The sequence below is a fragment of the Eulemur rufifrons genome, chromosome 16 (genome assembly GCF_041146395.1).
Source record: "Eulemur rufifrons isolate Redbay chromosome 16, OSU_ERuf_1, whole genome shotgun sequence".
In the NCBI taxonomy this organism is placed as follows: domain Eukaryota; kingdom Metazoa; phylum Chordata; class Mammalia; order Primates; family Lemuridae; genus Eulemur; species Eulemur rufifrons.
In genome coordinates, this window is record NC_090998.1 from 11691866 (window position 1) to 11717685 (window position 25820).

General features: G+C 38.7%; 1 protein-coding gene across 1 annotated transcript; it reads right to left on the reverse strand.

Annotated features, from left to right (window-relative positions):
* Window positions 1–2395: 2395 nt before the first annotated feature.
* LOC138397232 (putative uncharacterized protein encoded by LINC00269) lies at window positions 2396–25724 on the reverse strand. Its single transcript, XM_069491200.1, has 4 exons — window positions 25699–25724; window positions 18809–18981; window positions 13733–13752; window positions 2396–2530 (listed from the first exon to the last, which is right to left on the reverse strand). The coding sequence occupies exons 1-4, from the start codon at window positions 25722–25724 to the stop codon at window positions 2396–2398; spliced, it is 354 nt and encodes a 117-aa protein (XP_069347301.1).
* Window positions 25725–25820: the final 96 nt, after the last annotated feature.

Here is a 25820-nt window from a genome sequence, read left to right on the forward strand (position 1 = left end):
TTGTGTATATATATTTTAGTTGTCCATATAATTTCTATTTTTAGTAGAGACGGGGTCTCGCTCTTGCTCAGGCTGGTCTCGAACTCCTGACCTCGAGCGATCCACCCGCCTCGGCCTCCCAGAGTGCTAGGATTACAGGCGTGAGCCACCGCGCCCGGCCAAAAAACAGAAACTTAAGCTCAAAAGTTTGTAAAGATATTTTGGTTTTGGTCTCAATTCTAGTTGTAGATGCAGTTTCTTCCATTGACTTTACTGTCTGCAGAAAGGTACACACTAAGTCTGTCTAAATCAAATTGGAAGCTTCCCTTTGGTCTGGATTATTCTTGATTTGTTTTGAGTATTTAGTTGTAAGCCAGCCTGTTATGTTGTGTTGTCATAGCAAAGGCCTTTGGCTAAGAAAATTTAAAAGAGAATCTCTGAACTGTTAATTTTTGTATAGTAATTATTGTTGAATCCAAAGAGAATCTCAAAACAATCTTATTCTTTGAAAGTACTACATGTACTCAAATTTACACTTAGGTAGAAAAGTAGTTTGAGATCATTTAGATTGTTTCTAAAATAGCTTGATTTTGATCCTTATGTAAAAGTGCTATGACTTTGTGTCATTACTTGAGATGCCAAATATTAATGTGAGAGGTTTATTTGGTCTATAGTCAAGTGATGTTATGTCAATAAATTTTATTCTGGGATATACTTACATTTGTAAGTTTTTATTTTTAAGTTTAAAAGTAATAATTAAAACTATATTTTGTGATTGCTTTGGCCTATGTTTTAAAAATCTTTTCCTTCTCTTTTTTCCCAATTTTGTATAAGAAAATAAGTTTAGATATTGAATTTGTTTAGACATTGAATGACTATATTGAGGGCACAATTAATCACATTGGTTGTATATCAAATATACACAGGCTATAAAAATGGTTAACAGAAAACATAACAAACTCTACCTTAGTTTAAGTCTCAGTTCTGTGCCTTGAGATGTAAATTTTCTACCAGGTATCATGTCTTTGGAAGTGCAAATTAGAGTTGCCTAGCAACAATTGTTTAGGGCAATAAAACAAGTAACTAAGAAATCACTAATCTAAAGTGGGGGAGAGAAACTATTTAAAAACTGTCAGATGAAAAATCTTATAAATCTTTAAGATGTGCTTCTGACCGTGTGTCTGTATGTCATAGTTTCAAGATTCTTTTCAAGTAATTTGAATTCTTAAAGTAAATTAAGTAGTAGATAATTATAAAATGTCTGAGTCATTTCTGGAAACATAAGTTTAACAGTTTATAATCAGCTATGGTCCAAGATTTACTTCTTTAAGAAAAAGTGATGGAAAGAACTGAAATTTTTGTAGGACTTTTTATTTAAAACATTACTGATTTTGTTGTGTTGTCAAGACAAATACTAAGTAAATAGCAAAGTTTACCTGATATCTCTAGAATTTAAAAACTATTCCATTGCCAATGCCTTGCTGTTTAAACTATAAACATCCTCCCTCCAGGCCCAGGGACTATCATGGAAAAGGGTGGTATGTAAGATTGTAAGGGATGATTTCAAGGGATGGAATTAGTTCAGATCTTCCAAATCAAGTACAGACACATAGATGCCTAAACAGCTAGCAAAATGAGGGACTTTACCTTTTTGGGCCACATGGTGCAGGCATCCATTGCAACCATAAAGAATTTCCTGCTTCCCATAGACTTAAAAGAAAATTACACAGAAGATATCAAGATACTTGATGACAGAGCTTCCTGGGTAGAGTTTTCCCAGTTATGGAATGTATGCAAATAGACATAATAAGAAATTTATCAGGTACTTTAGGACAAATTACTAAAGTGACTGCAAAATGTATTGCTACACAACAAAAGTCTCTAAATTCCTTAGCTTAAATAGTCAACAATGCTTATGTTTTATATAACAAATTGCTATAAGTTGGTAACTAAATCCAAGACTAAAATAGCTCAATGCTTATAGGTAAGTTAACTTTATAATCTTGCTTTTGGTGTTGGTTTTTTTGATCTTACATTGTAAAAGTTGACAAATGCCTGTCCACCAGCATTCCCATCTGGCCTAGAATATTTTATTGGCTAGAAGTCTTTTGACTTTAAGTCCTTTAGCCATAAAGTTCCCTCTGAGAGACAGGATGGAACCAGGACAGGTAGCCATACCACCCTGGCAATGATGAAACAAAATAAGAGTTTGGCCATCAATGCTGCCTCTAGCAAATCTTGGCCAAAATCGAGGAAATATAAAGTCACACCCCTCTGCCCCACTGACTTCACAGATCCCTCCTGGGCCAAGAGGACCCACCCAAAAACAAAAAAAAAAACTTAAAACTGAGTTCCCAGCCATGATGAGAAGGGAAGTAAGACATGCCCCCTGTGCCCTACGTTGGGCCACCCAGACTTATATAAGCCTTTTGATTTGTTCATTCAAGAAATGCAAGGATTTAGGCCGGGCGCGGTGGCTCACGCCTGTAATCCTAGCACTCTGGGAGGCCGAGGTGGGCGGATCGTTTGAGCTCAGGAGTTCGAGACCAGCCTGAGCAAGAGCGAGACCCCATCTCTACTAAAAATAGAAAGAAATTATATGGACAGCTAAAAATATATATAGAAAAAATTAGCCGGGCATGGTGGTACATGCCTGTAGTCCCAGCTACTCGGGAGGCTGAGGCAGTAGGATCGCTTGAGCCCAGGAGTTTGAGGTTGCTGTGAGCTAGGCTGACGCCACGGCACTCACTCTAGCCTGGGCAACAGAGTGAGACTCTGTCTCAAAAAAAAAAAAAAAAAAGAAATGCAAGGATTTCGACTCAGGGTATTCATAACCCTTTGGAGAATCATAGCAATCTGTACCTTATTTCTCTAACAATTGGATATGGTAACAAAAGAGTGGCCCATTTCTCTGACAGTGGTGGCTGCACTTAAGATGTTATACAAGAAGCTGAAAAGTTTACCCTTGGGCAACTGGTGACTGTTCACACCATTCATAATGTTTTATACCTACTAGAACAAAAAGGAGGCTTTTTGTTAAGGGCCACTGCATGGGTAAATATTAGGCTACTTTGTGAGATAATCCTAATGTAACTCTGAAGGTGGTGTCCACCTTAAATCCAGCCCCCTTGCTGCCTACGGACTCTCATTCCCCATTCTATGATTATATTCAGATTATTAACCAAGTGCATCCTAGTCTCCCAGATTTGACTGAGCAGCAGCCCCTGTCAGACCCAGATGAGGAGCTCTTTTTTTTTTTTTTTTTTTTTTTTTTTTGAGACAGAGTCTCACTCTGTTGCCCAGGCTAGAGTGAGTGCCGTGGCATCAGCCTAGCTCACAGCAACCTCAAACTCCTGAGCTCAAGCAATCCTCCTGTCTCAGCCTCCCGAGTAGCTGGGACTACAGGCATGCGCCACCATGCCCGGCTAATTTTTTTTTTTTCTATATATATTTTTAGCTGTCCATATAATTTCTTTCTATTTTTAGTAGAGGTGGGGTCTCGCTCTTGCTCAGGCTGGTCTCGAACTCCTGAGCTCAAACGATCCGCCCGCCTCGGCCTCCCAGAGTGCTAGGATTACAGGCGTGAGCCACCGCGCCCGGCCTCGGAGCTCTTTACAAATGGAAGCAGTGTTACAAAACAGTGACAACGCAAAGCTAGGTATGCTGTGGTTACTAGCCAAGAGGTAAATGAGCTACAAGCCCTACCCCCTGGGACATCTGCCCAGAAGAATAAATTAACTGCACTGACTAGACTGATTCTAAGTATGCCTTTATGGTAGTGTATGCTCATAAAGCTATTTAGAAGAAATAAGGGTACCTTACCTTTGAAAACAAGAAAATTAAATATGGACCACAAATTCTTGAGTCATTAAAAACCATTTTACTTCCCAAGGAGGTGGCCATCATGCACTGCCAGGGACATTAGATAATTGTGTATGGTAGGCTTGAGGGTCAAAAGAGCAGCCCATCAACTGTCCAACCAATTGGTCTTAATCTCCTCCTTCCAATTGGTTAGACAAGGGACCCTTTATTTGTACAACAGTACACCAGCAAATGATGTTTCCCCAAGGTTTAGGGAAACTGATAACCTCTAGTTCCCAGACAGGCAGGCAAACAGGAGCAGGTACTGTTGGTGCACCCTCTGAGTATATTTTTGCCTATGGGGGTCAATGGGAAAAAACTTCTTGGATATATGATTAACAACTGGACAGTGAGGAACATTTGCTTGTTGGAAATCTTTACCACCACTTTTCAGTCCATACCAGGTCAAAAGTTGCCCATTAAACTAGCTCGCTAAAACTGCCTTCATGAATGACTAGGGGAATTTTGAATAGAAATTCCATCTGGGGGACACTGGGCCAATATTTCCTGAGAAAGATCCCAGAAGGGCAGGGTTACTTCTTTTGATATACTTTGCTACCTTGGTGGGGAGAGAGTGGCAGTTCAGCAATATGTACTAAAAAATTTCAGTTACAGACCCAACATGTTTGTTCTTCCTCCTGTCCCAACTATGTCCCATTTCAGCAGTAAGCAACCAGATAGGTCAACTTTATGATTCCCCAAGATTGAGGAATGAACTAAAAAGAAGGGGGGGGTGGGGGAGTTGTAACTAGCTCTACAAACAGATTTCAATGACCTCTATATGATTTTTTATAATCCTCCCCCTTAACTAACTACTTGACCATTTGAGTTCTTTCCCAGAAATGGTGAATTTTCTGCAAGACAAAGGAGTTGACACTCTGAAAGCCCCAGGGGTAACTTCCTGATTCTAAGACCTGCCATTCCCCTCAACCTGCCCCAAGGCACCTGGGCCCTCCTTCAAAACCCTATGATCTCTGCTAGTCAGAGAGACAGATTTGAGACAGCTTCTCCCATTCTCCCAACAAGGCATCTTTCGTATTAAAAATTCCTTTCTTCCTTGGCAATCCTCATTGTCTCAATAATGGAATCTTTGTGCGATGAGCAACTGTACCTAGGCTGAAACCTGTACTAGATGTTTAAGACTATAAAATTATAATTCAACCGAAGATCAAAATGTACAATAAAAATGAATTACTTGATGTATGTCAAGCATGGTAGTTTAAAGGAAAAACTTTTAGATTCTTTACTTTTGTGATGTCTGGTACCTGCCTAACATGCATGTGTCACACAATTTATCAACCAGGAAAAAACTCTAGATGATGACTAGCTTTGATTAATGTCTGATGAAATTTTTCATGACCAATCCAAGCATAACTGTTAGGAAAAAGTAAAATAAATAGACGTATGTGAGATAAAAGTCTATAACTGAACTTTTCAACAATAATTATGTTCTACACATATCTGCTTAAATATAGCATCCAAAATCTTTTTGGTAACTTAAAATCTTAAATGTATACTAAATTAAGTTAAATGATGGATATTTATTCAATATTAGATTATTTCTAAATAATATATAAATACTGAAATATTAGTTACTGAACATAAGTTTATCTATATTTGGCTTCTTGTTTTTACAGAGTCTAAAGAATGTTTGAGTCTCTTCATAAACATATTCTTTCTGCCACATTGAAAAAGTCTACTATGAGGAAGCATATGCTTCTAGAAATTGTGAAAGGGTATATTCCTAAATTTGTTAATCTAATCTGCAGAATGCTGCTATATATAACAAACAGTCGCCAGTTGTCTACTTCCTTGTTTTCACTGAAAATTAAGGTTATTAAGCATTAAAAATTCTAATCAATATACACAAAGGAACTATTAGGAATAAGAAGGGTGAAGGGAAATAGTATGTACACAAAGTGTGCAAGGAAATTAAGATGTGTTTTAAAGATATGAGGTATGAAGGATGCATTTTTGTTAAGGACAAAGAGTAATTTTTTTTTTAGTAGTTGAAAGTTATTTAAAGATTATTTCAGAATGAGAAAGAAGAAAATAAAGAACAAAAATCTAAATGCATATAGGAAATTATAAAAGGAGAGAGAGAATCTTGTGTGGTCAAGATAGCTAGAAGTAAATGGGTTTATTACAATGTTTTAAAATGAACTCTAACAGCAATAGTGTACTGATGCAGAACTGGAGTTTCAATTGCTGGTTTGTTCTTAATAAGAGATTGCAAAACATTATCTTTGCCTTTTGAGTACTTTGCCTAGGAAACAAGGATTCTGTGACTTATCAAAAATAATTTCCTATGCTTCTTGTTGCCTTTATCATGTCTTTTACTAATTTTTTAAAAAATGAGTCTTCTCAGTATGGAAAAAGGTAAGGTTTTTTTTTTGGAGACAGAGTCTCACTCTGTTGCCCGGGCTAGAGTGCCATGGCGTCAGCCTAGCTCACAGCAACCTCAAACTCCTGGGCTTAGGCAATCCTTCTGCCTTAGCCTCCTGAGTAGCTGGGACTGCAGGCATGCGCCACCATGCTCCGCTAATTTTTTCTATATATTTTTACTTGTCCAGCTACTTTCTTTCTATTTTTGGTAGAGACGGGGGTCTCACTCTTGCTCAGGCTGGTCTCGAATTCCTGATCTCAAGCAATCCTCACTCCTCGGCTTCCCAGAGTGCTAGGATTACAGGCACAAGCCACCGCGCCCAGCCAAGGTTTTGTTTTTGATTTCTTTTTTTTACAATCATGTGACCTTCCTTGTTAACCTTGAAAATCTTTATCACTTCGCTTAAATAGATAACTGTTGTTTCAGAGTTACCTATTATCCTATTTAATCAAGTGTTCAAAATTTTTGGAATTTTTGACAATCTTCTTCAAATTAAATTATAAAGTCTTTTTACCTTGAACTAACTTTTGAGATTCCACAGAAGGCCCCTTGAAAATCTCAAAGAATTTGTTCGCTCACCTTGAAAAAGAGAGATATTAAACTAATTAAGTTTATTTGATATGCTAAATTACATGAGAATCAATGTTTCAACTAAAACATGGCCCATAACCTTCTTTATGTTATATTCGTATAGGTAGATTATTAATATAAATATTTCAAAAATTGTATAAAGTTCCTAGAAATTCATCAATCTCTGCTATCCATGCTATGTCCTGATATAATGTTATTTATAAATATAATTATTACTATAACATATTGTATGCCACAGAAATAACCAAATTTCCTTGTTAATTGTGCTATAGTGAACTCTCACCAGACCTTTATGGCTATTTTTAAATCTTTTGTCATTCGCAGACAGTTATTGCTTTACTTTGATTCTCTGAAAGCTTTTGCAGTCAACTGCAGGTGAAAACGCTTCATCTTCAAGGAGATTCATGGAAAAGACTCTGAGAGGTATCCTGAACTAGTATATTTAAAATCATGCCACTGAGCTCGGTAAAGATATGCAAAACTCTAACGAAGGAACTAATGAATTCATAAAACTGCAAACCTCAAATCAAGCAAAACAGGAACTAATTTCATGGTACTGAATGAACGGATAGGAATGATTATAATTTTTATGGCCTTCTTGTTCAAAACATTGCTCGTTCTTTAATGCTTTGTTTTCCGTATTTTAGGAATTCCTTTTCTCTCTTCTCTTAAGCTATCTATAATTTAGAGCAATTTGGTAAAGTATATCTTTCTCAACAAAGATGAAACACTTACTTTTTCTCTTTACCTGATCCTTCCAGAATTCAGAAATCCTTACTAAGTATTCTTATTTTCATGGCAATATATTTATTTGCATAAGTTCAAGAAGAATCTGTTCTCCTTGTAATAGAATACAATTCAGAACATTGTTTATATGACCAAGGCTTTGATTGGAATGTCACATTTTAGGATGTTGTGCATAAAATCAGATAAGACCAGTTTTAAGGAACTAAGGTTGACTTTATGGAGCCAATGCTTACAAAGTCCCTTGGAATATTGGCCTGGTGCCTGGCCGATAGGGTTCCCACCCTTATGGATGAGTAAGAAAAGTCACTTACTGGTAGACCTAGGAATCTTAAAATATGTTTGGTACCTCAGAAAGAGAGGAATTCACCCTAATCTATAGGTATTGCTGGGAAAGTCTAATGGTGAGTTCTTGGATTGGTTTCCAAGCCTTCATAGGCTTTTAAAAGTCTAATCTGAGATTGCTTATTAAAAGTTCCAAGAAAGCAGACTTCGAAGAGCCTATACATACAGTTGACCCTTAAAGAATATGGGTTTGAACTGCTTGGGTTCACTTACATGCAGATTTTTTCACTATGAGTTATATACCAAGTGGGCCTGCCTTCTCTGCCTCCCATTCCACCTCTTCCGCCTTTTCACGCTCTGCCAACCTAGAGATAGCAAGCCCAGCTCTTCCTCCTCCTCCTCCTCAGCCTACTCAACATGAAGACTATCAGGATAAAGACCTTTATGATAATCCACTTCCACTTAATGAATAGTAAATATATTTTCTCTTCTTTATAATTTTTTAAAAAACATTTTCTTTTCTCTGGCTTACTTTATAGTAAGAACACGGTATATAATACATGTAACATAGTTCTGGTCAACAGTAGGCTATTAGTAGGTAAGTCAAAAGTTATATACAGATTTTTTGAGTGTGCAGGGGGTTGGTGCCTCTAACCCCCATGTTGTTCAAAGGTCAGCTGTATTGTCAATTATTATTCTTGCTGTATTCATGTAAATAATCCGGCCAAGTTTAATGAGGTTAGACTTATTTTGCTAGCAAAAATAGTCTCACTTTGATTATCTTTGATAGAAATAAGGTGATTGTAGAGAGAAGTATTCAATGTTTCAATGAAAAACTGTAGCACACTCTTGTGGATTGTCAAATTCTAGCTATGTTCATTGTCTTTCAGCCTTTTTTTTAAATCTCTTTGTAAGCTGACCCCCGCCATTTTTTGCATTTTTGTCATAATTAACATTTTGATTTTTCTCTCACCCTCCTGATTTGGCACCAATGAGAACTAAAACCTGACTGCCCAGATCCAAATTGGCACTATCTAGAAAAAGCCCTGCAAGCTGAAACTGGACCCTTCACGCTCCACTCTGAGAAATAACCATGACTGTGACATTGTATGTGCCATCACCAGAGACATTCAAACTACAAACCAGGAAATTTGTCAGAATGCCAGTTCCTGGCTTCTTTTCACCATCTCAAGATGCTTTGAGCCCAATATCTAGAAATCTTCTAAACTGATTGTCCTCTGGACTAAAAAGTTGGGTTTATAATTTGTTCCGTTAATCTTTGGTTTTCTTTTGTTTCCGTAGAAATATCCCTTATTAAATGCCTGATTGCTAGCTCCATATAGAGGCCTAACATAGGTGGTTGCCCTATTCCCTCTGGCAACACCGTCTGTGAAATGAGATACAGCTGTTTAAGTAGTCTGACCTATTCCCAGCACTGAGAGACCGATTCAATGACAGGGCACAATGTCTTTAAATGTGTTCTTTTCTGCTTACTCATTCTTGTTCCAGTCTGTTTTTCTCCCCCTTTGCGGATCTCTTATCTTGCAACACCTAAACTGATCTGTGTCTACAGCTACACACTTGGATTTTGATATATGAAACTTCTGGAAAAAAGAAAAGTTTCAAAGAGTGGAATGAAGGGTTCTAACATATGCCACCCCAAAATATGGATTATTTTGAGCTAAAAGAAATTGAGAATCAGCAGACATGGAAACCCTGTTTACCTTCCCCTAACCGCTTAAAAGTAGAGTATAAATTTTCTCTTCTGTAAAGGAAATTTACATTTATAAAGGAAATTTCTGTTGGTAAAGGTGTCTCTGTACCAGGAAGAGAGCTACACCTGGAGACAACTCATCCTCTGAGACACTCTAATCTGCATAGCAAGTCAATCTTTATTTACCATACATTTCCTCCCTCCGTTTCCCATGACTTGACATTTGCATGTACAAGGCCAAAACGCCCTTTTTCTTTGTTCAGCCTGAGATGGTATATAAGCCTTAATCATCCAGTAGCCTCCTTGAATCTCTTTTCTTTGTGAAACTCCTATGCATATTTGCATGCTTAACTGTTTTCTCTCTTGTTCATCTGTCTCTTGTCAGTTTAAATTCAAAGGCTCCAGCTAGAGAACCAGAGGGCAGAGGGGAAAAGTTATTTTCCTCACCTAGAAAACCAAAATGCAGTCCTAGCCAGAGAAATCAAGCAAAAGAAAGAAATAAAAAGCATCCAAATTGGAAAAGCAGTCGAATTGTTTCTATTTACAGATGATATGATCTTATATATAGAAAAGCCTAAAGACTCCACCGAAAGACTGTTAGAATTCATAAGCAAATTCAGTAAAGTTGCAGGATACAAAATAAACACATATAAATCAGTAGTGTTCCTTACACCAATAACAAACTAGCTGAAAAAGAAATCAAGAAAGCAATCCCACTTCCAACAGCTACAAAAATAAAATAAAATACCTAGGAATAAATTTAACCAATAAAGTGAAAGACCTCTACAAGGAAAGCTACCACTGATGAAATAAATTGAAGAGGACACAAACAACTGGAAATACATCACATGCTCATGGATTAGAAGAATTAATATGGTTAAAATGACCATACTGCCCAAAGCAATCTACAGATTGCTACAGATTCAATGTAACTCCTATCAATATAGCAATGACATTCTTCACAGAAATAGAAAAAGCAATCCTAAAATTGATACGGAACCACAAAAGACCCTGAATAGCCAATGCCATCCTGAGCAAAAAAGGACAAAGCTGGTGGCATCACACTACCTGACTTCAAAATATACTACAACGCTATAGTAACTAAAACAGCATGGTGCTGGTATAGAAACAGACACATAAATCAATGGAACAGAATAAAGAACCCAGAAATAAGTCCACATATTTACAGCCACCTGACTCCTGATAAAGGTGCCAAGAACATATATCGGGAAAAGGACAGTCACTTCAATAACGAGTGCTGGGAAAACTAAATACCCATATACAGAAGAATGAAATTAGACCCCTATCTCTCACCATATACAAAACTAAACTCAAAATGGATTAAAGACTTTAATATAAGACTTAAAACTATAAAACCACTAGAAGAAAACATAGGGGAAATGTTCCAGGACATCAGTATAGGCAAAGCTTTTATAGCTAAGACCTCAAAGCACAGGCAACAAAAACAAAAATAGACAACTAGGATGACATCACACTAAAAAGCTTAGGCACAGCAATACAGTGAAGAGATAACCCACAGGATGGGAGAAAATATTTGCAAACTATTCATTTAACAAGGGACTAATATCCAGAATATACAAGAAACTCAAACAATTCAACAGCAAAAAAGTCAAATAATCCCATTCAAAAGTGGACAAAGTATCTAAATAGACATTTCTCAAAAGAAGATATATGAATGGCCAACAGGTATATGAAAAAAAAAATGCCCGACATCATTAATCATCAGGGAAATACAAATTAAAACTACAATGAGACGTTATCTTACCCAAGTTAGAATGACTATTAACAAAAGACAAAAAATAACATATGTTGGTGAGTATACATAGAAAAGGGAACTCATACACTGTTGGTAGAAAATTATAACCATTATAGAAAACAGTATGGAGTTTTCTCCAAAAACTAAAAAACAGCACTATTGTATAATCCAGCAATCCCACTTCTGAGTATTTACCCGAAGGAAAAGAAATCAGTATATCAAGGGGATACCTGCACTCCCGTGTTTACTGCAGCACTAGTCACAACAGCAAAGATATCGACTCAACCTAATTGTCCAACAACAGATAAATAAAGGAAATGTGGAATATATACATAATAGAATGATTTTATTCAGCCATAAAAATGAATGAAATTATGTCATTTGTAGCAACATGGATGCAACTAGAGGCCATTATGTTAAGTGAAATAAACCAGGCACAGATAGACAAATATCACGTGTTCTCACTGAAATGTGGGAGGTAAAACATTGATCTCATGGAGGTAGAGAGTAGAATCGTAGGGGTCGAGTGAAATGAAGTGAGTTTGGTTCATGGATACAAACATACAGTTATTACAAACAGGAAGAATGAGTTCTAATGTTCAGTAGCAGATTAGGATGACTATAGTTAACAACAATATATTGCATGTTTTAAAATAGCTGGAAGAGAAGATTTGAAATGTTCCCAACACAAAAGAAATGATAAATGTTCTAAATGATGGATATCCTAAATATCCTGATTTGATCATTACACATTCTATGCATGTATCAAAATATCACATGTACCCCATAAATACATGTAATTATGTATCTATAAGAAATTCTTCAGTTTGCATTTTGGTTTTTACAAAAATATTTTTAAGGGTTCAGCAGAAGTTTTTCTAGAAAGAAAATGAACAAAAACTGTGGCACAGGGCTCTTTTTCTTCAGGAGAAGGAGGATCTCAGACCTGGTATTGCTGCAAGACTGTAGGATTTATACCAAAAATCGTTGTGTGAATTCACTGTAAAGATTAATAGAGGGAAGTTGCAGAATTTTATTTAAAATCCTGACCAGTGCCAAAACAACAGGGGGGGGAGTGACATAGACAGTTAATAAACTTCAGGAGAAACAATGGGATATGTGTGTAACCAGCATGTGAAAGTCAGCAGGTCAAGGCATTTGTCTTGGCTCTGCCACTAATGGGGTGGGTCACTTTGGGACAAACACTTCAATTCTTTGAGGCTGAGTTTCAACCATGAAGTGAGGGGCTGATTCTCAAAGTGTTATCCCCACACTAGAGTCATCAGTGTCATGAGGGAACATACTAGAAATGCAAATTTTCAGCCCCCTTCCCAGGCCTCCTGGGATGACACTCAGGGTGAGACCCTTCAATCTGTATTTTAACAATCACTCTCAATGGAAACTAATAAAATTTGCGAATGATTGAGTAAGCCACCGGGCAGATGATCTCTATGTGCCTTATTGCTGTAAACACTCTAATTATAAGCTAAAGAGGAAAAATAGCCAAGTTGCCCTAGTATTTGGCATAATACAGTTTTTAAAAATATTCAGCAGGATAAGACATAATTATCTGTTTTGAATGGTGCAAGTGTTTGTGTAGCCATTACATTTCATGAGATGGGAGAACACCATGCACACATGCAAGGGGCATCCCAGTGATGAACCGACCTGAGTCAAAACAAACGTAAAGACCACAAGTGGTGAGACAAGGACAGTCACATAAGCAGTGGGAGTCATCTGCATCTGAGGGTACATGCATATCAGGACTGGTTCAGTGTGCATGCAGCAAAGGAATACTCCCTTCCAGTGTTAAAAAGTTGTATAGTTTTTTAAAAATACATTTAGTGCTCAGTTAATGAACTACTTCATAATTAGCTACTTTCTATTAACATTGTTTATGTTTAAAAAAAAATCTTCAAGCCTCATTGGAAGTCTTAGTGGTATCACAGGGCTCAAAAGCTGAGCTATGGCTGGGCACAGTGGCTCAATGCCTATAATCCTATTACTTTGGGAGGCCAAGGCAGGAGGATCACTTGAGGTCAGGAGTTCAAGACCAGCTTGAGCAACATAGTGAGACCTCATCTCTATAAAAACTAGAGGCCAGGCTCAGTGGCTCACGCCTGTAATCCTAGCACTCTGGGAGGCCCAGGTGAGTGGATCGCTCGAGGTCAGGAGTTCGAGACCAGCCTGAGCAAGAGCGAGACCCCGTCTCTACTAAAAATAAAAAGACATTATATGGACAACTAAAAATCTATATAGAAAAAATTAGCCGGGCATAGTGGCGCATGCCTGTAGTCCCAGCTACTCGGGAGGCTGAGGCAGTAGGATCGCTTGTTTAAGCCGAAGAGTCTGAGGTTGCTGTGAGCTAAGCTGACGCCATGGCACTCACTCTAGCCTGGGCAACAAAGTGAGACTCTGTCTCAACAACAACAACAACAAAAAAAAAAAAAACCACAAACTAGAAAAAATTATCCGGGTGTGGTAGTGTGTGCCTACAGTCCCAGCTACTTGGGAGGCTGAGGCAGGAGGATCACTTGAGCCCAGGAGTTTGAGGTTACAGTGAGTTGTGATGACACCACGGCACTCTAGCCAGGGAGACAGAGCAAGACTCTGTCTAAAAAAAAAAAAAAAAAAAAAGTTGGGCCATAATACCAAAACTCAAAGCAAAACAAAAGAAAACACATAAGCAAAGAAGCCAAATGCACAAGAGAAACCCACTCTCTAATAAACTCGGCTGTCCAGGCACAGCTGAAGATAGTAGGCTGCAAAACTGAGAGATTTCGGTTTGATTTCTGTAGCGTCCCCTTTGTGGGCTTCTCCTTTCCCCTTCGTGGCCTTCTCCTTTCCCCTTCAGAGACCTGCTCTTTAGTTCCTTTTTCTTGTCAGGCATGTATGTTTGTTAATTCATTGGCTATTAGCACTTGAGTGTGAATAAACTTCCCAATGTGCTATTCCAACCGAGCATTTTCATTTCGTTGTTCTTAATGAATTCTAAAACAAAAGATCCTGTCACCTAAAAAGGAGCTGCATGTGTCACCCTTTAGGTAGGGAAATGGTTGAAAGGGGCAGAAGAGCCTCCAAGGTCGGCAAGGAGGGCTGGGCAAGCAGGTCTGACTTAGTGATCTGCTGAGTGTGGCTGGGAGCCGTGAGAGTGGGAAGGTGGATGGGGAAGCAGCCAGGAAACTGCGGTGAAATTCATAGAGACTACACTGTCCACTTTGCCAAAGAGCTTTCTCCCACAGGAAGGACAATCTGCTGGTTGGCTAAGGCAAGATGGTCTGTATCAGTTGTCACAAAATCTGTATGGAGTTTCTTCCAGAACTGAAGCCTTCCTGCCCTGCAGATCAGCTCTCCCCACTCCTTCCTGCCTCTCTGCCCCATCCTCCCTTGCGTGAGTGCAGATCCCGTCCTCTCTCCCTTCCCCTAATCCTGACCCATGTCTGTCCAGGGAGCCAGGGCTGCCGTGTCGCACAGTTCTGTGGGTTGTGCCATACACAAAAGGGCTTGGCTTCAGTGGCACCCTGCTGAGTGGGCAAGTGGATGTTGAACTCAGCCCAGCACATCCCTCACCAAACCCTGAGCTAGCGGGTACCTTCTTTTAACTCCCACAAAAGTGCCCTATGAGCTAGTTGCAACCATGCCAGTAACCCTGTGTTGTGTTTCTGGGCATATCTGACACTACAGTTGTTCTCTTTAAAAAAAAAAAAAAAAGTCCTCTTAACACACTCTCTAGATTGTCCCACACTTTTCATTCCCTCTGGGGAAACACAGTGATGGGCAACCATGGCACCTCCAAGCCGGCTGTTGGCAGGCTGCTTGCTGGTGTGCCCGCACTACCTCCACTCCCTTCGGTTATGTTCTGTGCATGTCAAGCATCTCTATTTGTTCCTGTACTGGTTTCTGCTTGTGATACTTGTTATTTTAATCATCCAAATTAATTAGCTATTGAATACACTGATGAAATAGTGTAAAAAGGAACAGAGTCGTGGTGTCTTTGAAAACCAAGTTCAACCCTTTGCAAAGATGGGAAAGGATAAGTGGTAGAAATAGCTGTTGACTGAGTTGTGGGGCGACAGCTATACAAGGTTGGCAAGAGAAAAATGCAACGTCTACGATTCTGTGCTCTAATTATTTTATATGTGTTTTGAAGTCCTTGAGTCACTTTAAAGAAACTCAAGCTAGAAGTCATAGACTCTGAATTATGGGTGCAGTTCATAAAGAAAGATGTGTCACCATAATCGGCTGACCAGTGTTAAAAACAAAAAATAAAATAAAATAAAATACGTTTTTTAAAAAAAGCTCTGACTCTATATGTAGATGTTTTAAGGTCAAACACATTCATGAATATGTGTGTGCTATTTTAATCAATTTTTCTGTTAATGAACTGTCAACCAATACTCAGTCTAGATCATGTCGTAGAAGAAGACATCTATAGTATTTTATTTAGTGCCTAATGGGACTTGTGTATAGTAGCCCCTCACCCTTTGTGATGCCTTTCCATGGAACTTTAAGTACCCTATGTTGTTTGCCTTTGGTAACAATGTTTGTGACAACAAAGCAATAATGTATCACACGACAAAGGAATCATTCTTAGTAACAACCACATCATATCTAGGCCAATTCAAAATATTTCTTAAAAGCTCTTTTAAATCCAATGTGACTAAATGAAATATACTTTACTACAGATTAGCACAGGACACACATTCTATCTGGCAACCACTAAATCAATATTTGGCACCTCTGCTGGGAATTTTGTAAAAAAATTGCCTTTTAACTTCTAACTGACTAAGAGGCAAGTAATGAATTCACTTCTCAAAAAAAAAAAAAAAAATGCCTGGGTATAACAAACTCAGATCTTTTCTTAGGAATGATAATTTAATATGAGATTAATTATTCATTAAGGGAGGAAGGAAGGAGACCAGAAAAGAAGTTTTGTTTCATCATTTCCCAACCATTTGGAATCAAACTATTGTGCAACTTTGGAGCTGGGAAGGAAGTTAAAGTCAGCAAGCTATGCCTTTGTCCCCTGGCAGAAATTCTTTCTTCCGATCTGATGGTCCCCCATTCTGTTTTATTACCACCACCAGTGAGAAGTTCCCCACTCTAGGAAAGCATATGCTTCATTATGGAAAGCTCAATTTAGAAAATTCTTTCTTATGGTGAGTTCTGGTCTGTCTTTTTATCACCTCCACTTTGTGACACCAGTTTTAAAATTTTCAGATTTGAACATTTCCGTCCTTGTACATTTTCAGGGAACTGAGTATATTTCACCCAGAGATAACAGGATGTGTGTGTGTGTTCTGGATGGATTGGTGATAAGGGTAGTAAATTGCTCAGTATAAGAAAAACCCTATCTATTAGTTTGGCAATTAAAAAGTGGGAGCATACCTGAGGAAGTAGTGAGCGCAAGTGTTCCCAGCTCAAGCATTCCAAGAGAGAAGCAGTGATTATTCATTGGGAGGTCTTCAGGATGGAGTTTTTTATTGGATACAAGGTTAGAATAAGAGGCCTCTAAAGTACCATCCAAAGTTCTAAAAGTCTAGCATACTCTTGACATTCCCCATGACTTTCTACTCCATAACATAATTGGTTTCTTCAAATATTCTTTATACGCTATAGCTTCCAGACCTTTTTAATATTCTAGTTGACATGCTATGAAAATATGTTGATGTCATAAATACCTATAAAATCTTATATTTGAAATTAAATTTGTAATCAGTAAACACGATGTTGTTATGGGGTCATGAAGAAATGACCTCCGTGAGGACCTTGACGTTGCTTGTGAAAACCAGTAAGAAATGGATTGCTGCTTTATAAAGAGCCTTGGAACACACAAATTTCCACCAAAGTGACCAGAATTCATCCTTAGGACTAGAACATAAATTAAAAATCAATAAGTTAATCAATTACTTTGTAGCTTATTTTAAAAAATACAAGTCAAGCATCCCTTATCTATAATTCCAGAAAATCATGAAAAACAAGGTTTTTGTTTGTTTGGGGTTTTTTTTTTTTTTTTTTTTGAGTCTCGCTCTGTGGCCATGGGTAGAGTGCAGTGGCATCATTATAGCTCACTGCAGCCTCAAACTCCTGGGCTCAAGCTATCCTCCTGCCTCAGCCTCCCCAGTAGTTGGGACTACAGGTACACACCACCATGCCTGGCTAATTTTTCTATTTTTTGTACAGATAGGGTCTCGCTCGTGCTCAGGCTGGTCTTGAACTTCTGAGCTCAAGCAATCCTCCCTCCTCAGGCTCCCAGAGTGCTAGTATTACACGTGAGAGCCACCACACCCAGCCTGAACAACAAGTTTTTTTCATAACTAATTAGGTGGCAGAAACTGATGTGAACCACTGGAGGATAATTAATTATCTGTAGTTATCCTATTTTTTTTCTGAATACTCAAACATTTGGCTGCTGAATTATTTAAATGTTTGACTTCGAGTTGCACAATACCACCTTTCTAAATCGAAAGTATCTGAAATCAGAAGCACATCTGGCCAAAGCATTATGGCTTAGGGACTATGCACCTGGCATATGTGACAAGAGACTGGGGTGAGCATCTGTGTATTTGCAAGAAAAAGGATAAGGGATTCCACTTCTGGTAGTGTGTTGTACCAGACATTCTGAAGGACATGGAAATACAAATAAAAACTATTAGATCCTGAATTAAACACACTTTTAACGCCATTTTGGGCTCACATGCAGTAATGGAAATCTCCTACTCTGCCCTCCCCCCTCCCTACTAACCATGAAGTAAATAGAAATAGACAAAATGCATTCCAAACCTGGGCAAAAAGATTTTAAAAATGCAATCATTCCAAAGATTTCAAGATAATGTATTAGTCACAGTAGGCTACTTTATGCTGTGATAATAAATTAACTTCAATATCTCACTGACACAATAGAAAATTTATTTCTCACTCTTGCTGCTACCAGTGCAGGCTGGTAGGAGACTCTTTCCACAAGAGTCATTGAAGGACTTGATTGATGAAGGCTTTCCCATACGGCACCTTGCAAATTGTTGCAACAGGAAAAAAGAACTCATGGGGAACTCAAACTCACCCTTCCCAGCTTTGGACCATAAGTGACAGGTGTCACTGTCACTTCTATTTGCCTGGGATTATTCATATTTCCTCCCCCCAAATGGAAATGTTCATGTAGGACATGACAAGGAATATTTGTTTGATTGCTACTATCTCTGCCATAAAAGGAGAGAAGAGAAACATAGGAAAAGTGGGTCAAATAGAAATTTTTAAATGACATGGTATAAACAAATCCAGATAAATCTAAAATCACAACACTCAAAAAGCAGGTAATATCATAATGGATCTTTAAAATCTAGTCAGATGATATTCAGAAGAGACCCATTTAAAATGTTAGAACAAATAATGCTTGAAAATAAAAAGACAAAAAATGGATAGAACAAGAATATATAACTAAAAGAAAGCGGTAGCCAGGCGTGGTGGCTCACGCCTGTAAACCCAGCTACTCGGGAGGCTGAGGCAGGAGGATCGCTTGAGCCTAAGAGTTTGAGGTTGCAGTGAGCTATGATGATGCCACAGTACTCTAGCTGGGGTGACAGAGAGAGACCCTGTCTCCAAAAAGGAAAAAAAAAAAAAAAAAAAAAAAAAGGAAAGCTGATGTGGCTGTATTTGTATCAGAAATAATAGATTTTAAGACTAAAAAATTATTAGGTATAAAAAGGGACATTCATAATAATTTTTATTTTTTCCCCACAAAATTTTTAGTGTGTCCAAGGAACATAATAATTTTTTAAAAGCTCTATTCACCAAGGAGATATAAAAATTCTAAAGTTATATGCATCCAATAAAATAGTATCAAATTATGTAAAGTAAAAAATTGATAAGGTAAAGAGAGACTATGGTTTACAAAGCTGAAAATATTTACTATTGGCCCTTTACAGAAAAAGCTTGTTGACCTCTGTACATGGACATAAAGCCTTTCAGCAAATTTCCAAATATCAGAATCAGACAACAAAAATCTCTGAACCATAATGCGATTAAATATAAAGTCATTAAAAAGTAAATAATCTCACACTCTTGAAAACTTAAAAGGAAACCATACTTTTAAATAATGCATGGGTGAAAGAAGAAGTAATAATGAGAATTTAGAATATGATGTAGTAAATGATAACAAAATTATTATCTATTAGAACTTGAATGGTGGCCAAGGATGGACAATTTGAACATTACTAAGGGCACTAATTCCAATGCATTGAAACAGATCAAATATGTTTAAATCCATGAGTTTAGATATTTGGGGGAAAAGCTAGTCGATCACTTTGGGAAGATGTAGGGAACTATTCAAATAAAGAGGAAAAAATCAATCATTTATCATTCCTTTCCTACGTGAACCATACCACTGAGTAGTCAGTAACCAATCATCTGGAAACACTAGCCCAGGCAGACAAGTTGAAATGTGCAAGGAAACCCAAGAGGCCAATCATATGCAGCTGCTCAAGTGAGACCACAAAAAGGGAACCCTTGGAGAGGTCTGTGGAAGCCATTGCCTCTGTGGGCTGAAAGAGGAATTGAAGGAGAGTGAGGGCAATCTTGGACCCAATGGGCGCCTCTGCATCTCTCCATCACTACATCTGACTGCAAGAAGCTTCTGAAAGTCACGTTTACTTCTGCCTTCTGGATTCCACGCAGGCTCCTCTTCTGGCCAACTCTAACTCAGAATCATAAGGGAAAGGGAATTGTGGAAAATTGTAGAACACTTCAGTGTAGTCCCACTGTTTCAATTTTGACAACTATACATCCTTTTATAACCACTTCTGAATAGAAATAATAGCAAAATTATGCTTCCACCTAAGATGAAACTAGCTTTCATGTACCTGAAAAGATACTGATCCTCTCCCATAAAGGATACACAAGTGAGATGTATCTTTGTGTCATGTCCATTTATATTTTAGCTGATGCTCACTCTCCCTTTAATATCCTGTAACTTAAATACTAAGGCACAAAGGTAATATCTTTTTTAAAATTTATTTTTTATTTTTACTTTTTTTAGAGACAGAGTCTCACTCTGTCACCCAGGCTGGAGCAACCTCAAACTCCGGGGCTCAAGTGACCCCCTGCTTCAGCCTGCTGAGTAGCTGAGACTACAGGCATGTACCACCATGCCCAGCTTATTAATTAATTAGTTAATTAATAGAGATGAGGGTCTATGTTGCCCAGGCTAGTCTCAATCTCTTGGCCTCAAGTGATCCTCCAGCCTTGGCCTCCCAAAGTGCTGGGACTACAATCATGAGCCACTGCGCCCAGCTGAAGTTAATACCTTATGTTAGATAGAAGAAGGATGAAAGGAAAAAAAGGGGGAAATTAGTGTGTGTACAAACATATTTGAATATATTCATATCAAAAATAATACTTATAACTACTACCATCCTCATTTCTGCTATTGGTCACATGGTCATAGCTGGTATTTATAATTTCCTTTTCCTGCTATCCACTCAGTATTCTCTGCATTCAGCAAGCACCTCAACTTTCCTGGAGGACAACCCAAACCTTCATTCTTGAAGGATCTTTACCATTTGCAGTTCTGCTATATTGAGTTGTTGCAATTTTCTATCAACTTTTTGCCATGGGAGTATGAAGAGGAATAACCAGAGGACCTGTTCAATTCCAAAGATACTCCCATAATGTAGTAGCAACCCGATTTCCCCTTAAGAATCAGAATCAATCACACTAGCTAGTGTAGTAAGGCAATTTTTATGCCCAGAGGTTCAGTGATGTGAGAAGCTCAAAGTGGCCAGGTTGCAGTCTCAGTTTCCAGTTTGCTGAAACTGTTGTGCTCCCAATAGAAAGAGTCTTCCTTAAGGGACTAAGATTTCTAAAACAACAGAGCACAAAGCTGAGAGAATGCAAAGCTCAATTTCTGCTAGTAGACCATTAGAGTTAGTAATAAAAGGAGCCAATTTTATTTCCTCCCCTTAATTCTTTGACCTGGGAAAAAAGCACCACCTGATGGTTGCCTACTCAGTGCATAGATTCCATCCTGGAAAACATCACTGTATCCCTGCAAAGTGTTGTCATTCATGTGGTACCACAACTGAGTCTCCAAAGGACCATCCCAATATCTTATCGGGCCAACTACCTGAAAGTGATGAGGAATATGTTAAGCCCAGCGAATTCCATGAGTTCTAGTCCATTGCTATAATTTATTTGTTATAAAAGTAGTTTCCTGGTTAGAAGTGATGTGGTGTGGAATACTATAAGGGTGAATAAGGCATGCTGTAAGTTCACAAACGGTGGTTTTGCCCAAAGAAATAGAGGCAGAAGAACCAAATCCATATCCAGTTCTGCCCAGTGGAAAGATTTCCCTTAAACACTGTCCCTTAGAGCCACTCCTGAGGGCCTTCGGTGCTACAGCTGTCTACTTTAGGTGGTACTGCCATTCCCTACAAAAAACCATCTGTATCAGGCCTGAACTTTCTTCTCCTTCATAAAGTGGACACAGAGAACTTCCCATGAGACCAGAGGTGTGGACTGAGAGAGAGATGGCCATTTAATAGTAATAAAAGCTGTAGGAATCTGAGCCAGTTGCTAATGCAACTTACTTGTGCCGTCGGGATCTGCTTAAACCCAATCTTTATACATTACTTTCACGTATGTTGGAGTGTTGCTGTGCAGGCCCAAATTTCTGGCCTAGTGGGTCAAACAATACCTAGTTCATAATGGGCAGATCAGGTTGAGTGACAACTTGGCAGTCCAAAGTCAAGCATTCTGCCTTTTGTAGGGTCCAGGAGCAAATCAGAAGCTATCTCCTGAAAGAAGAATGGTTATTTCTAAAAGATGACATAACTTTGCCCCTAAATCCTAAATCCTAAAGATCTGCACTGTAACTCACCAATAGGGTCCTGCCAAAAGCCCCGTAACTACACCTCTGTCTGTCATAGCCATTTCAAATATCAGTGGATCTTCTCTATATCAAAGGGCTCAAGTGACAGATGAGCTGGCATTACAGCTTGGACCTGTTGAAGAGCCTTCTCTTACATTAGGCCCCATTCAAACCTGGCAGCCCACTAAACGTTGTGCTTCCTTCTTTTGGATAGGAAGGGCTAGATGCAGCTATTTTTCTTCACCTTCTAAGAGATATCGTGACCATGTCCCAGATCAGAGGAGGCAGCCACTGAAGTGGAAGGCTCCTAAACTTTTGTGAAATTTATTTCTCATCCTCTGGCTTTTGCTACTTCTTGGTCCAGGTCCAGTCAACATGGCATCATCGCTGTAATTGACTAAAATTATGTCTTGTAACCTGGAGAGACTATCAGTGTCTTTTCAGGCAAGATTATAATAGAAGACTGGAGAGTTGATAAAGGCTTCAAATAGGAGAGTGAAGGTAAATTGCTGAACCTACCATTTAAAGGCAAACTGCATTTTATAATCTTTACCATCCACACTTTAAGGCCTTTAATGGTAGCATTATTCTCTACAGTCCCTCCAAGAATTGTATATTGTTTTTTTGTTTTTTTTTTTTTGAGACAGAGTCTCACTCTGTTGCCCAGGCTAGAGTGAGTGCCGTGGCGTCAGCCTAGCTCACAGCAACCTCAAACTCCTGGGCTCAAGCGATCCTCCTGCCTCAGCCTCCCAAGTAGCTGGGACTACAGGCATGCACCACCATGCCCGGCTAATTTTTTTTTTGTATATATATATTTTAGTTGTCCATATAATTTCTTTCTATTTTTAGTAGAGACGGGGTCTCACTCTTGCTCAGGCTGGTCTCGAACTCCTGACCTCGAGCGATCCACCCGCCTCGGCCTCCCAGAGTGCTAGGATTACAGGCGTGAGCCACCGCGCCCGGCCGTGTATATTGTTTTTGATTTAATATTTTGACAGGTGTAAGCAGTTTTAGAGACTTCTTTCTGGCCTTTTCTATCATAAAAGCCCTCACTCCATAATTTGGGGAATCAACTTGGGGATTCTACCATTTGCTGAATACGTGAATTGCAACTTGCATTTTGGAACTGGGAAAATAAGAATGGGGTGGGTTCAGGTATCTACCAGGCCCACTATGAACTGAGCCCAAGCCAAAATTCCACTTATTCCCTAAGGCCTTACTCTGACTGGTGCACCACAATGACATTTTGGGTTTCTAGGAATAGAGCTAGTATGCAGTAATGCTCCCAAATTCTGCTTATTTTTCTTTCCATAATGTACAATCACAGTGCTAAGTGGCCACAAGTCCCTTTGGGAAAGGGTAGGAAGATGATTTACAATATCCATTTTTGGCAGTGTAGCAGTGTTCTTCCTCAATGGGCACTGCCTCCCCTTAATTCAAGGGCCTCTCTGACTGTGGAATGGATCAAGTCTGGAGATCAGTTGAGGATCCAGGACTGTCTATTCTAGGATTTAAGTCAGATTTCTCCACTCCAGACCCAGAACTTTTTTGTGTATACAAATCCAATAAGACTTTAGTAGGCTGTCCATTTATTTTAATCCTAGAGATATCAAAACAAATTAGCCAACACCAAAGTTCAAACCATTTTGATCACCACCTTAGCTCTGCTTCACATTATTACAACCATGTTTTTTCACCCCTGGGTAGTTAAGATAGTTAAGTGATGTCACTTGGTGCCTGTCATGCCAGTATCCCACCATCCTCAGTGACTTGAGGAAGCCCAGTTTAGTGGAAGCATTAATAGCTTACAGAGAATGGCTACTTCAGAACTCTACAAAGATGCTGGTGTTTTGCTTCAACAATGCATTGCTTAAAGCCTTGAGGAAGAGAAACTCTCCCAGGTCAGAATTAAGGGATGACTAAGCAGTTCTTACATAATAAATCCACGCCAGCCTTCCGACTCCTGATTTTTTGGATACCTTCTATTTATAATAGTGTGAGATGGGCTTATGAAAGAAGTGCTTTTCAGGTACTAATTGACAGAAAAAAAATAGTTTTGCAGTTTCTGTGTGTGGATACATTTTGAATAATATGGGATAAGGACTAAAAACAGCAATAAAGTGATGGTTAATTTTGGGTGTCAACTTGACTGGGCTAAGAGATGCCCAGGTAGCTGGTAAAATATTATTAATAAGTGTGTCTGTGAAGGTATTTCTGGAAGAGATTAACACTTGAATCAGTACACTGAGTAAAGAAAATCCACCCTCACCAATGTAGGTGGGCATCATCCAATCCATTGAGAGCCTGAATAGAACAAAAAAGTAGAGGAAGAATGAATTCTTTCTCTCTCTCTTCTTGGACTAGGACATCCATCTTCTTCTGACCTCAGATATTGGAGCTCCTAGTTCTCAGGTCTTTGGACTCAGACTGAATTATACCACCAGCTTTCCTGGGTCTCCAGTTTGTGTATCACAGGACTTCTTGTTTTTCCTAATTGCATGAGCCAATTCCCTTAATAAATCTGTTCTTACATATCTATCTTTCTCCTATTGAGTCTGTTTCTCTAGAGAACCCTAACTAATACGTGGTTTTAGCAGAGATGAAAGATTCAATAGTAATAATAGATGAACTACAGAAGTTTGGTGGTGGAAAAGGGAAATGGCAATAATCTGAACTGGAGAGCTGCTGCTTCTAGAACAACAACTGGAAATACAGAGGGGAATTTGTAAATGAAACAGAAAGATTTGGCAACAGACAATATACATGGCATAAAAGGCAGCAGTATGTCAAAAATTATTTTGAGGTTCATTAATTTGGAGGTTAATAATATGATGGCATTAGTAAGAAAGATGAGCAAGCCACAGAGAGCAGGCATATGGAAGACAGTAGTTTGAAGGTTAGGTGGAAAAATAAGTGACAAAAGCTCTGAAAAATTCTAAAACTATAACTGCCAAAGAGTGGGCTGATAGAAAGCTAATTAGTGCATGTAGTGACTTTATAATGTGACAACTTGGCTAGGTTGAACTATAGTCCCAGAATTCCCTTCCCTGTATGTTTCCAGTTACGGTGAGCCACAGAGCGAGTCTTGAGTGATTTGTAGGGTAGATATGAAGCAACAGACATTCTGTAGCTCACACATGTTGTCACTTATCTGTTGGCTCGCCTTGTGGGTGTGAGGCAGTGGCTGAGGCTGCGACTGCTCAACCTTTGCCAGGATCCTTCTTCAGTTTCTATAACCCCTGGGCCAGGTGTGTGTGTGTGTGTGTTTAGGTCCATGACAAAGAGCCCCAGCTTGTGTAGGACACCCACTCTGTCAAGGTCAGAGGCAATGAGAACTGACACGGGTTTCAGTCAGTTCTCATGGTCTGGCTCATGCTTTTGAGTTCTAGCTTGTTCTTGATTTCACCTACTTTACATCCATCTTCTCTTCCAAAATGGCTGCCCTATATATATTTCCTGTGCTCTATCAGTCAGCATGAAATTAGAAAAGCAGAACACACTCATACACGCGCACATGCACAAGCATGATTCCGCTTCTTGGATTGCATCCTGACTTTAAAATAAAGGAAATTATATAATTTAGGGCACTGATTCTCAACATTTAAAAATCCATGTCTTATTT

Bases quoted from the DNA above. Each gene is read 5' to 3' on its own strand.
- LOC138397232 (XM_069491200.1), bottom strand. From the start codon at position 25,724: ATGCTTGTGCATGTGCGCGTGTATGA. The intron at 13,753-18,808 runs GCGTGAGCCACC...TTGTTGAGACAG, and splicing joins CCGAGTAGCTGGGTTTACAG to AGTCTCACTTTGTTGCCCAG. The intron at 2,531-13,732 runs GCTAGAGTGAGT...GCTCTTGCTCAG, and splicing joins AGTCTCACTTTGTTGCCCAG to GCTGGTCTCGAACTCCTGAG.